The sequence below is a fragment of the Bombina bombina genome, chromosome 1 (genome assembly GCF_027579735.1).
Source record: "Bombina bombina isolate aBomBom1 chromosome 1, aBomBom1.pri, whole genome shotgun sequence".
In the NCBI taxonomy this organism is placed as follows: domain Eukaryota; kingdom Metazoa; phylum Chordata; class Amphibia; order Anura; family Bombinatoridae; genus Bombina; species Bombina bombina.
Genome location: NC_069499.1, coordinates 1,599,756,613 through 1,599,773,254, shown reverse-complemented (window position 1 = coordinate 1,599,773,254; position 16,642 = coordinate 1,599,756,613). Strand labels below are relative to the sequence as shown.

At 33.7% G+C, this 16,642-nt stretch overlaps 1 protein-coding gene across 2 annotated transcripts in view; it reads left to right on the top strand.

Moving 5' to 3' along the window:
* Positions 1-16,642, top strand: part of LOC128656650 (gastrula zinc finger protein XlCGF26.1) — a 226,842-nt gene that overhangs the window by 129,359 nt on the left and 80,841 nt on the right. For both annotated transcript variants that reach the window (XM_053710677.1, XM_053710668.1), the window contains exon 2: positions 9,747-9,849. In XM_053710677.1, the coding sequence (XP_053566652.1) occupies positions 9,808-9,849 (42 nt within the window). In that variant the 5' untranslated portion in view covers positions 9,747-9,807. The remainder of the gene's footprint in view (positions 1-9,746; positions 9,850-16,642) is intronic.

The following is a 16,642-nucleotide window of genomic DNA, read 5'->3' as shown; positions in this document are numbered from 1 at the left end:
TATCACTGTATATCTGCTGCACTGTATCACACACATATATATCTGCTGCACTGTATCACACACATATATCTGCTGCACTGTATCACACACATATATATCTGCTGCACTGTATCACACACATATATATCTGCTGCACTGTATCACACACACATATATCTGCATGCAACTGTATCACACATATATATCTGCTGCACTGTATCACACACTATATATCTGCTGCACTGTATCACACATATATATCTGCTGCACTGTATCACACAACATATATCTGCTGCACTGTATCCACACACATATATATCTGCTGCAACTGTATCACACACATATATATCTGCTGCACTATCAACACACATATATCTGCTGCACTGTATCACACACACTATATCGCTGCACTGGATCACACATATATCGCTGCACTGTATCACACATTCTATATCTGCTGCACTGTATCACAACATATAATATCTGCTGCACTGTATCCACACATATATATTGCTGCACTATATCACAAATATATAATTTCTGCACTGTTTCACACACTATATATCTGCTGCACTATATCACACATACTATATCTGCCTGCACTGTATCACACACATATATATCTGCTGCACTGTATCACACGATATATCTGCTGCACTGTATCACAACATATTATATGCTGCACTGTATAACATAATATATATCTGCTGCACTGTATCCACACATATTATATCTGCTGCACTACATCACACATTTATATAATATTGCTGCACTGTTATCACACACATATATATATGCTGCATATATCACACATATATATATCTGCTGCACTGTATCACACACATATATAGATCTTGCTGCACTATATCACACATATATTATCTGCTGCACTGTTTGATCTCACACATATATATCTGCTGCATCTATATCACACTATATATATCTGCTGCACTGTATCACACATATATATCTGCTGCACTGTATCACACATATATATCTGCTGCACTGTATCACACATATATATCTTCTGCACTGTATCACACACATATATATCTGCTGCACTGTATCACACACATATATATCTGCTGCACTGTATCACACACATATATATCTGCTGCACTGTATCACACATATATATATCTGCTGCACTGTATCACACACATATATATCTGCTGCACTGTATCACACACATATATATCTGCTGCACTGTATCACACATATATATATCTGCTGCACTGTATCACACATATATATCTGCTGCACTGTATCACACATATATATCTGCTGCACTGTATCACACATATATATCTGCTGCACTGTATCACACATATATCTGCTGCACTGTATCACACATATATATCTGCTGCACTGTATCACACATATATATCTGCTGCACTGTATCACACACATATATATCTGCTGCACTGTATCACACATATATCTGCTGCACTGTATCACACATATATATCTGCTGCACTGTATCACACATATATCTGCTGCACTGTATCACACATATATCTGCTGCACTGTATCACACATATATCTGCTGCACTGTATCACACATATATATCTGCTGCACTGTATCACACACATATATATCTGCTGCACTGTATCACACATATATATCTGCTGCACTGTATCACACATATATATCTGCTGCACTGTATCACACATATATATCTGCTGCACTGTATCACACATATATATCTGCTGCACTGTATCACACATATATATCTGCTGCACTGTATCACACATATATATCTGCTGCACTGTATCACACATATATATATCTGCTGCACTGTATCACACACATATATATCTGCTGCACTGTATCACACACATATATATCTGCTGCACTGTATCACACACATATATCTGCTGCACTGTATCACACACATATATCTGCTGCACTGTATCACACATATATATCTGCTGCACTGTATCACACATATATATCTGCTGCACTGTATCACACATATATATCTGCTGCACTGTATCACACATATATATCTGCTGCACTGTATCACACATATATATCTGCTGCACTGTATCACACACTATATATCTGCTGCACTGTATCACACACATATATCTGCTGCACTGTATCACACACATATATATCTGCTGCACTGTATCACACACATATATATCTGCTTGCACTGTATCACACATATATATCTGCTGCACTGTATCACACATAATATCTGCTGCACTATATCACACAATATATATCTGCTGCACTGTATCACACATATATATCTGCTGCACTATATCACACATATATCTGCTGCACTGTATCACACAATATATCTGCTGCACTGTATCACACATTATATATCTGCATGCACTGTATCACACACATATATATCTGCCTGCACTGTATCACACCTTATATCTGCTGCACTGTATCACACATATATATCTGCTGCACTGTATCACACTATATATCTGCTGCACTGTATCACACCACATATATATCTTGCTGCACTGTATCCACACATATATATCTGCTGCACTGTATCACACACATATATATCTGCTGCACTGTATCACACACATATATATCTGATGCACTGTATCACACATATATATCTGCTGCACTGTATCACACATATATCTGCTGCACTGTATCACACATATATCTGCTGCACTTTATCACACATATATATCTGCTGCACTGTATCACACATATATATCTGCTGCACTGTATCACACTTATATATCTGCTGCACTGTATCACACATATATATCTGCTGCACTGTATCACACACATATATATCTGCTGCACTGTATCACACATATATATCTGCTGCACTGTATCACACATATATATCTGCTGCACTGTATCACACATATATCTGCTGCACTGTATCACACATATATCTGCTGCACTGTATCACACATATATATCTGCTGCACTGTATCACACACATATATATCTGCTGCACTGTATCACACACATATATCTGCTGCACTGTATCACACACATATATCTGCTGCACTGTATCACACATATATATCTGCTGCACTGTATCACACATATATATCTGCTGCACTGTATCACACACATATATATCTGCTGCACTGTATCACACATATATATCTGCTGCACTGTATCACACATATATATATATATCTGCTGCACTGTATCACACACATATATCTGCTGCACTGTATCACACATATATATCTGCTGCACTGTATCACACACATATATATCTGCTGCACTGTATCACACACATATATCTGCTGCACTGTATCACACATATATATCTGCTGCACTATATCACACATATATCTGCTGCACTATATCACACATATATATCTGCTGCACTGTATCACACATATATATCTGCTGCACTATATCACACATATATCTGCTGCACTGTATCACACATATATATCTGCTGCACTGTATCACACACATATATATCTGCTGCACTGTATCACACATATATATCTGCTGCACTGTATCACACATATATATCTGCTGCACTGTATCACACATATATATCTGCTGCACTGTATCACACACATATATATCTGCTGCACTGTATCACACACATATATATCTGCTGCACTGTATCACACACATATATCTGCTGCACTGTATCACACATATATATCTGCTGCACTGTATCACACATATATCTGCTGCACTGTATCACACATATATCCGCTGCACTATATCACACATATATATCTGCTGCACTGTATCACACATATATCTGCTGCACTGTATCACACATATATCTGCTGCACTGTATCACACACATATATATCTGCTGCACTGTATCACACACATGATATCTGCTGCACTGTATCACACATATATCTGCTGCACTGTATCACACATATACTGCTGCACTGTATCACACATGTATATCTGCTGCACTGTATCACACACATATATATCTGCTGCACTGTATCACACATATATCTGCTGCACTGTATCACACATATATCTGCTGCACTGTATCTCACACATATATCTGCTGCACTGTATCACACATTTATATCTGCTGCACTGTATCACACACATATATATCTGCTGCACTGTATCAACACGATATATCTGCTGCACTGTATCACACATGTATATCTGCTGCACTGTATCACACATATATCTGCTGCACTGTATCACACACATATATCTGCTGCACTGTATCACACATATATATCTGCTGCACTATCACACATATATATCTGCTGCACTGTATCAACACATATATATCTGCTGCACTGTATCACACATATATCTGCTGCACTGTATCACCACATATATCTGCTGCACTGTATCGACACACACATATATCTGCTGCACTGTATCACACATATATATCTGCTGCACTGTATCACACATATATATGCTTCTGAGCACAAATGGTGACTGTATCACACATTATATCTGCTGCACTGTATCACACATATATATCTGCTGCACTGTATCACACATATATATCTGCTGCACTGTATCACACATATATCAGCTGGCACTGTATCAACACATATATCTGCTGCACTTTATCACACATATATATCTGCTGCACTGTATCACACATATATCATGCTGCACTGTATCACACATATATTCTGCTGCAACTGTATCACACACATTTATATCTGCTGCACTGTATCACACACATATATATCTGCTGCACTGTATCACACACATATATCTGCTGCACTGTATCACACATATATCTGCTGCACTGTCATCACACAGTATATCTGCTGCACTGTATCACACACATATATATCTGCTGCACTGTATCACACACATATATCTGCTGCACTAATCACTCATATATCTGCTAGCACTAGCATCACACTATATCTGCTGCACTGTAATCACACATATATATCTGCTGCACTGTATCACTCATATATCTGCTGCACTGTATCACACACATATATCTGCTGCACTGTATCACACACATATATATCTGCTGCCCTGTATCACACATATAATCTGCTGCACTGTATCCACACATATATCTGCTGCACTGTATCACACATATATCTGCTGCACTGTATCACACATAGATATCTGCTGCACTGTATCACACACATATATATCTGCTGCACTGTATCACACATAATATCTGCTGCACTGTATCACTCACACATTATATCTGCTGCACTGTATCACACACATATATCTGCTGCACTGTATCACACATGTATATCTGCTGCACTGTATCACACATATATCTGCTGCACTGTATCACACACATATATATCTGCTGCACTATATCACACATATATATCTGCTGCACTGTATCACACACATATATCTGCTGCACTGTATCACACATATATCTGCTGCACTGTATCACACACATATATCTGCTGCACTGTATCACACACATATATCTGCTGCACTGTATCACACACATATATCTGCTGCACTGTATCACACATGTATATCTGCTGCACTGTATCACACATATATCTGCTGCACTGTATCACACATATATATCTGCTGCACTGTATCACACACATATATCTGCTGCACTGTATCACACATATATATCTGCTGCACTGTATCACACATATATCTGCTGCACTGTATCACACATATATCTGCTGCACTGTATCACACATATATATCTGCTGCACTGTATCACACATATATATCTGCTGCACTGTATCACACATATATATCTGCTGCACTGTATCACACATATATATCTGCTGCACTGTATCACACACATATATCTGCTGCACTGTATCACACATATATATCTGCTGCACTGTATCACACACATATATCTGCTGCACTATATCACACATATATCTGCTGCACTGTATCACACATGTATATCTGCTGCACTGTATCACACATGTATATCTGCTGCACTGTATCACACACTTATATATCTGCTGCACTGTATCACACACATATATCTGCTGCACTGTATCACACATATATCTGCTGCACTGTATCACACATATATCTGCTGCACTGTATCACACATATATCTGCTGCACTGTATCACACACATATATATCTGCTGCACTGTATCACACACATATATCTGCTGCACTGTATCACACATGTATATCTGCTGCACTGTATCACACATGTATATCTGCTGCACTGTATCACACATATATCTGCTGCACTGTATCACACATGTATATCTGCTGCACTGTATCACACACATATATCTGCTGCACTGTATCACACACATATATCTGCTGCACTGTATCACACATATATATCTGCTGCACTATATCACACATATATCTGCTGCACTGTATCACACATATATATCTGCTGCACTGTATCACACATATATATCTGCTGCACTATATCACACATATATCTGCTGCACTGTATCACACACATATATATCTGCTGCACTGTATCACACATATATATCTGCTGCACTGTATCACACACATATATATCTGCTGCACTGTATCACACATATATATCTGCTGCACTGTATCACACACATATATCTGCTGCACTGTATCACACATATATATCTGCTGCACTGTATCACACATATATCTGCTGCACTGTATCACACATATATCCGCTGCACTATATCACACATATATATCTGCTGCACTGTATCACACATATATCTGCTGCACTGTATCACACATATATCTGCTGCACTGTATCACACTTATATATCTGCTGCACTGTATCACACACATATATATCTGCTGCACTGTATCACACATATATCTGCTGCACTGTATCACACATATATCTGCTGCACTGTATCACACATATATCTGCTGCACTGTATCACACATGTATATCTGCTGCACTGTATCACACACATATATATCTGCTGCACTGTATCACACACATATATCTGCTGCACTGTATCACACATATATCTGCTGCACTGCATAACACATATATCTGCTGCACTGTATCACACACATATATATCTGCTGCACTATATCACACATATATATCTGCTGCACTGTATCACATATGTATATCTGCTGCACTGTATCACACATATATATCTGCTGCACTGTATCACACATGTATATCTGCTGCACTGTATCACACATATATCTGCTGCACTGTATCACACATATATCCGCTGCACTATATCACACATATATATCTGCTGCACTGTATCACACATATATCTGCTGCACTGTATCACACATATATCTGCTGCACTGTATCACACACATATATATCTGCTGCACTGTATCACACACATATATATCTGCTGCACTGTATCACACATATATCTGCTGCACTGTATCACACATATATCTGCTGCACTGTATCACACATATATCTGCTGCACTGTATCACACATGTATATCTGCTGCACTGTATCACACACATATATATCTGCTGCACTGTATCACACACATATATCTGCTGCACTGTATCACACATATATCTGCTGCACTGCATAACACATATATCTGCTGCACTGTATCACACACATATATATCTGCTGCACTATATCACACATATATATCTGCTGCACTGTATCACATATGTATATCTGCTGCACTGTATCACACATATATATTTGCTGCACTGTATCACACATGTATATCTGCTGCACTGTATCACACACATATATCTGCTGCACTGTATCACACATATATCTGCTGCACTGCATAACACATATATCTGCTGCACTGTATCACACACATATATATCTGCTGCACTATATCACACATATATATCTGCTGCACTGTATCACACACATATATATCTGCTGCACTGTATCACACACATATATCTGCTGCACTGTATCACACACATATATCTGCTGCACTGTATCACACACATATATCTGCTGCACTGTATCACACACATATATCTGCTGCACTGTATCACACATGTATATCTGCTGCACTGTATCACACATGTATATCTGCTGCACTGTATCACACATGTATATCTGCTGCACTGTATCACACATATATATATCTGCTGCACTGTATCACACACATATATATCTGCTGCACTGTATCACACATATATCTGCTGCACTGTATCACACACATATATCTGCTGCACTGTATCACACATATATCTGCTGCACTGTATCACACACATATATATCTGCTGCACTGTATCACACACATATATCTGCTGCACTGTATCACACATGTATATCTGCTGCACTGTATCACACATATATCTGCTGCACTGTATCACACATATATCTGCTGCACTGTATCACACATATATATCTGCTGCACTGTATCACACACATATATCTGCTGCACTGTATCACACATATATCTGCTGCACTGTATCACACACATATATATCTGCTGCACTGTATCACACACACATATATCTGCTGCACTGTATCACACATATATCTGCTGCACTGTATCACACATATATATCTGCTGCACTGTATCACACATGTATATCTGCTGCACTGTATCACACATATATCTGCTGCACTGTATCACACATATATCTGCTGCACTGTATCACACACATATATCTGCTGCACTGTATCACACATATATATCTGCTGCACTGTATCACACATATATATCTGCTGCACTGTATCACACATGTATATCTGCTGCACTGTATCACACATATATATCTGCTGCACTGTATCACACACATATATATCTGCTGCACTGTATCACACACATATATCTGCTGCACTGTATCACACATATATATCTGCTGCACTGTATCACACATATATCTGCTGCACTGTATCACACATATATCTGCTGCACTGTATCACACATATATATCTGCTGCACTGTATCACACACATATATATCTGCTGCACTATATCACACATATATATCTGCTGCACTATATCACACACATATATCTGCTGCACTATATCACACATATATCTGCTGCACTGTATCACACATATATCTGCTGCACTGTATCACACATATATATCTGCTGCACTGTATCACACACATATATATCTGCTGCACTGTATCACACACATATATCTGCTGCACTATATCACACATATATCTGCTGCACTGTATCACACATATATCTGCTGCACTGTATCACACATATATATCTGCTGCACTGTATCACACACATATATATCTGCTGCACTGTATCACACACATATATCTGCTGCACTGTATCACACATGTATATCTGCTGCACTGTATCACACACATATATCTGCTGCACTGTATCACACATGTATATCTGCTGCACTGTATCACACACATATATATCTGCTGCACTGTATCACACACATATATCTGCTGCACTGTATCACACACATATATCTGCTGCACTGTATCACACATATATCTGCTGCACTGTATCACACATGTATATCTGCTGCACTGTATCACACACGTATATCTGCTGCACTGTATCACACATGTATATCTGCTGCACTGTATCACACACATATATCTGCTGCACTGTATCACACACATATATCTGCTGCACTGTATCACACATATATATCTGCTGCACTATATCACACACATATATATCTGCTGCACTGTATCACACATATATATCTGCTGCACTATATCACACACATATATATCTGCTGCACTGTATCACACATATATATCTGCTGCACTATATCACACACATATATATCTGCTGCACTGTATCACACACACATATATCTGCTGCACTGTATCACACACATATATCTGCTGCACTGTATCACACATATATATATCTGCTGCACTGTATCACACACATATATATCTGCTGCACTGTATCACACAGGTATCTATTCTGCTACAGTAACGGTCAGTGTCTGTCTGTATGTCTGTCTGTACAGGTGAATATATGGGTAAACTGAAGGGAACAGAATCCTGAGAAACATAAAGATCAGTGACAAAATGCAGAACCAACGCTCTGAGGACAACATAACAATGTCACAGGTAAATAGATTTACATATATCTGATTATTTTTGCCTTTTGTGACATAAAACTCACAGATATGATTTGTGTAACCAAAACTGTAATCGACTGATTTATAGGTAAATGTTTTACAAAATGTGTAACTCCAGGAAATATAACAAGTTCCTAAACCTACCTTCTGCTGTCAGTTCACTATACTGAGCCCAGTAGCCAATCATGTGATTTGTAGCATACTACAGTACCAGTCCCAGTTTCACTAGGGACAAAATACAATGATTGTTTATTACATATACTGTTAGATATACACATTAAATAATGACTGTTTATTACATATACTGTTAGATATATACATTAAATAATGACTGTTTATTACATATACTGTTAGATATATACATTAAATAATGACTGCTTATTACATATACTGTTAGATATACACATTAAATAATGACTGCTTATTACATATACTATTAGATATATACATTAAATAATGACTGCTTATTACATATACTGTTAGATATATACATTAAATAATGACTGCTTATTACATATACTGTTAGATATACACATTAAATAATGACTGTTTATTACATATACTGTTAGATATACACATGAAATAATGACTGTTTATTACATATACTGTTAGATATACACATTAAATAATGACTGTTTATTACATATACTGTTAGATATACACATTAAATAATGACTGTTTATTACATATACTGTTAGATATATACATTAAATAATGACTGTTTATTACATATACTGTTAGATATACACATTAAATAATGACTGTTTATTACATATACTGTTAGATATACACATTAAATAATGACTGTTTATTACATATACTGTTAGATATACACATTAAATAATGACTGTTTATTACATATACTGTTAGATATACACATTAAATAATGACTGTTTGCTACATATACTGTTAGATATACACATTAAATAATGACTGCTTATTACATATACTGTTAGATATACACATTAAATAATGACTGTTTATTACATATACTGTTAGATATATACATTAAATAATGACTGTTTATTACCTATACTGTTAGATATATACATTAAATAATGACTGTTTATTACATATACTGTTAGATATATACATTAAATAATAACTGTTTATTACATATACTGTTAGATATATACATTAAATAATGACTGTTTATTACATATACTGTTAGATATACACATTAAATAATGACTGTTTATTACATATACTGTTAGATATACACATTAAATAATGACTGTTTATTACATATACTGTTAGATATACACATTAAATAATGACTGTTTATTACATATACTGTTAGATATACACATTAAATAATGACTGCTTATTACCTATACTGTTAGATATATACATTAAATAATGACTGTTTATTAAATATACGGTTAGATATACACATTAAATAATGACTGTTTATTACATATACTGTTAGATATACACATTAAATAATGACTGTTTATTACATATACTGTTAGATATACACATTAAATAATGACTGTTTATTACATATACTGTTAGATATACACATTAAATAATGACTGTTTGTTACATATACTGTTAGATATACACATTAAATAATGACTGTTTATTACCTATACTGTTAGATATACACATTAAATAATGACTGTTTATTACATATACTGTTAGATACACACATTAAATAATGACTGTTTATTACATATACTGTTAGATATATACATTAAATAATGACTGCTTATTACCTATACTGTTAGATATATACATTAAATAATGACTGTTTATTAAATATACTGTTAGATATACTCATTAAATAATGAGTGTTTGTTACATATACTGTTAGATGAACACATTAAATAATGACTGTTTATTACATATACTGTTAGATATACACATTAAATAATGACTGTTTATTACATATACGGTTAGATATACACATTAAATAATGACTGTTTATTACATATACTGTTAGATATACACATTAAATAATGACTGTTTATTACATATACTGTTAGATATACACATTAAATAATGACTGTTTATTACATATACTGTTAGATATACACATTAAATAATGACTGTTTATTACATATACTGTTAGATATATACATTAAATAATGACTGTTTATTACATATACTGTTAGATATACACATTAAATAATGACTGTTTATTACATATACTGTTAGATATATACATTAAATAATGACTGTTTATTACATACATTGTTAGATATATACATTAAATAATGACTGTTTATTACATATACTGTTAGATATATACATTAAATAATGACTGCTTATTACCTATACTGTTAGATATACACATTAAATAATGACTGTTTATTACCTATACTGTTAGATATATACATTAAATAATGACTGTTTATTAAATATACTGTTAGATATATATATTAAATAATGACTGTTTATTACATATACTGTTAGATATACACATTAAATAATGACTGTTTATTACATATACTGTTAGATATATACATTAAATAATGTCTGTTTATTATATATACTGTTAGATGAACACATTAAATAATGACTGTTTATTACATATACTGTTAGATATACACATTAAATAATGACTGTTTATTACATATACTGTTAGATATACACATTAAATAATGACTGTTTATTACATATACTGTTAGATATATACATTCAATAATGACTGTTTATTACATTTACTGTTAGATATACACATTAAATAATTACTGTTTATTACATATACTGTTAGATATATACATTAAATAATGACTGTTTATTACATATACTGTTAGATAAACACATTAAATAATGACTGTTTATTACCTATACTGTTAGATATACACATTAAATAATTACTGTTTATTACATATACTGTTAGATATACACATTAAATAATTACTGTTTATTACATATACTGTTAGATATACACATTAAATAATTACTGTTTATTACATATACTGTTAGATATACACATTAAATAATTACTGTTTATTACATATACTGTTAGATATACACATTAAATAATTACTGTTTATTACATATACTGTTAGATATACACATTAAATAATTACTGTTTATTACATATACTGTTAGATATACACATTAAATAATTACTGTTTATTACATATACTGTTAGATATACACATTAAATAATGACTGTTTATTACATATACTGTTAGATATACACATTAAATAATGACTGTTTATTACATATACTGTTAGATATACACATTAAATAATGACTGTTTATTACATATACTGTTAGATATATACATTAAATAATGACTGTTTATTACATATACTGTTAGATATATACATTAAATAATTACTGTTTATTACATATACTGTTAGATATACACATTAAATAATTACTGTTTATTACATATACTGTTAGATATACACATTAAATAATTACTGTTTATTACATATACTGTTAGATATACACATTAAATAATGTCTGTTTATTATATATACTGTTAGATATACACATTAAATAATGACTGCTTATTACCTATACTGTTAGATATATACATTAAATAATGCCTGTTTATTACATATACTGTTAGATATACACATTAAATAATGTCTGTTTATTATATATACTGTTAGATACACACATTAAATAATGACTGCTTATTACCTATACTGTTAGATATATACATTAAATAATGCCTGTTTATTACATATACTGTTAGATATACACATTAAATAATGTCTGTTTATTATATATACTGTTAGATATACACATTAAATAATGACTGTTTATTACATATACTGTTAGATATACACATTAAATAATGACTGTTTATTACATATACTGTTAGATAAACACATTAAATAATGACTGTTTATTACATATACTGTTAGATATATACATTAAATAATGACTGTTTATTACATATACTGTTAGATGAACACATTAAATAATGACTGTTTATTACATATACTGTTAGATATACACATTAAATAATTACTGTTTATTACATATACTGTTAGATGAACACATTAAATAATGACTGTTTATTACATATACTGTTAGATATATACATTAAATAATGACTGTTTATTACATATACTGTTAGATATACACATTAAATAATGACTGTTTATTACATATACTGTTAGATGAACACATTAAATAATGACTGTTTATTACATATACTGTTAGATATATACATTAAATAATGACTGTTTATTACATATACTGTTAGATATACACATTAAATAATGACTGTTTATTACATATACTGTTAGATATATACATTAAATAATGACTGTTTATTACCTATACTGTTAGATATACACATTAAATAATTACTGTTTATTACATATACTGTTAGATATATACATTAAATAATGACTGTTTATTACATATACTGTTAGATATACACATGAAATAATGACTGTTTATTACATATACTGTTAGATGAACACATTAAATAATGACTGTTTATTACATATACTGTTAGATATATACATTAAATAATGACTGTTTATTACATATACTGTTAGATATACACATTAAATAATGACTGTTTATTACATATACTGTTAGATGAACACATTAAATAATGACTGTTTATTACATATACTGTTAGATATATACATTAAATAATGACTGTTTATTACATATACTGTTAGATATACACATTAAATAATGACTGTTTATTACATATACTGTTAGATATATACATTAAATAATGACTGTTTATTACCTATACTGTTAGATATACACATTAAATAATTACTGTTTATTACATATACTGTTAGATATATACATTAAATAATGTCTGTTTATTATATATACTGTTAGATATACACATTAAATAATGACTGTTTATTACATATACTGTTAGATATATACATTAAATAATGACTGTTTATTACATATACTGTTAGACATACACATTAAATAATTACTGTTTATTACATATACTGTTAGATATACACATGAAATAATGACTGTTTATTACATATACTGTTAGATATACACATTAAATAATGACTGTTTATTACATATACTGTTAGATATACACATTAAATAATTACTGTTTATTACATATACTGTTAGATATACACATGAAATAATGACTGTTTATTACATATACTGTTAGATATACACATTAAATAATGACTGTTTATTACATATACTGTTAGATATACACATTAAATAATGACTGTTTATTACATATACTGTTAGATAAACACATTAAATAATGACTGTTTATTACCTATACTGTTAGATATACACATTAAATAATTACTGTTTATTACATATACTGTTAGATATACACATTAAATAATGCCTGTTTATTACATATACTGTTAGATATACACATTAAATAATGACTGTTTATTACATATACTGTTAGATATACACATTTGTTACGGTACCAACAGTGTACCAAGGTTAACACCAGGGAACAATGTCCTGCATAGGGAATCAGCAATTCACAACGCCAACCAGTTTTCCCCACAAACATGAGACCAGGCTCCACATCAGGTTTAAAACAGAATGTCATTTATTAAAAGGCTATGCCTAGTATTTATGCAGGTCTGACCCCCCCCCCCCCCTTTGATATGATACAATAGAATTATATTACTTAAACACTTCAACCACAAGACACTCTTGGCCCTTCTTATCACTTAGGCGTTTTCTCTCTGGAGGTGATCAAACAATAGAATGCTTAGCACTAATTAAATTATAGCTGGAGCCAGCAACTTGTGTTTAGAAAATAGTTTCTTAAAGCTAAACACAGTTAACTCCTTCAGTCCTGACAGAAGGGTCTGTCACATAGCTCCCCCCTTGTGGAACACTCCGGCAGACCCGGCTTGACCCTTTTGCGGGTCAACCTGGGGATGACCGGACTAGGAGGTGGTAGGCATGTCAGTTTGCCAGGATAATCCATCTGTATTCCCGTTATGAGAGAGAATTCCTGTCCATACAAACAAGGGTTCAACTTCCTCAGTGCCCAGACTAGGGCTAAACAGTCCTTCAAAATCCCATCAGCTTCTTTACGAGTTTTTTGTACCTGCTCTTTATAGGTATCCACAATCCCTTCATACTGACATAGGGTGCCCTTGAGTTGCTGCACCTCACTATGAGCCAGCGTCAGCTTCTCCTCAAGTGTCGCTAAGTTTATCTTTAATGTTTCATGTCCCACTCTCAAGCTGGTGTTTTCTGCAGTCTGTCGGTGCAGCTGGTCTAGCAGAGATTCCTGTTCTAAACGTGCTTTTTCCTCTGCACTCCTCTTCTCTCCCGCTAGCACTGTTACATGATTATTTAACGTGACCATTTCATCCTCTACGTGGCTCTTCTCCTTCATCAGCGCATTGTAACGTGACTCCCACATATCAATAGCGGATAGAGATTTACTGAGCTCAGCGTCCTGGGGCTTAGCAGCAGGTGGGTCAGTCTCTGCTGCACGGATCTGGGCACGGGTAGTCACAGGGTTAACATCTGGGGGACCCATAGGAGCGTAGGCAGAAACAAGGGGGGCAAAGGTATTTCCAAGGAGAACATCAGCTGGTAAATCCTTCATGACCCCCACATTCACAGGTCTAGCGCCCACTCCCCAATCCAAATGTACCCTGGCAACAGGTAGGCGGAACACAGTGCCCCCTGCTACCCTCACAGCCACAGTGTCTCCAGTGTGCTGTTTCTCAGACACCAAGTTCTTTCGAAGCAAGGTCATGGTAGCACCAGTATCCCGTAAACCACTGACCTCCTTCCCATTCACTTTAACCAGTTGCCGGTTATTCCGGTGGGCAGCTTGCACAAGGTCTGCCTCATGTAGGATGCCCCAGCATTC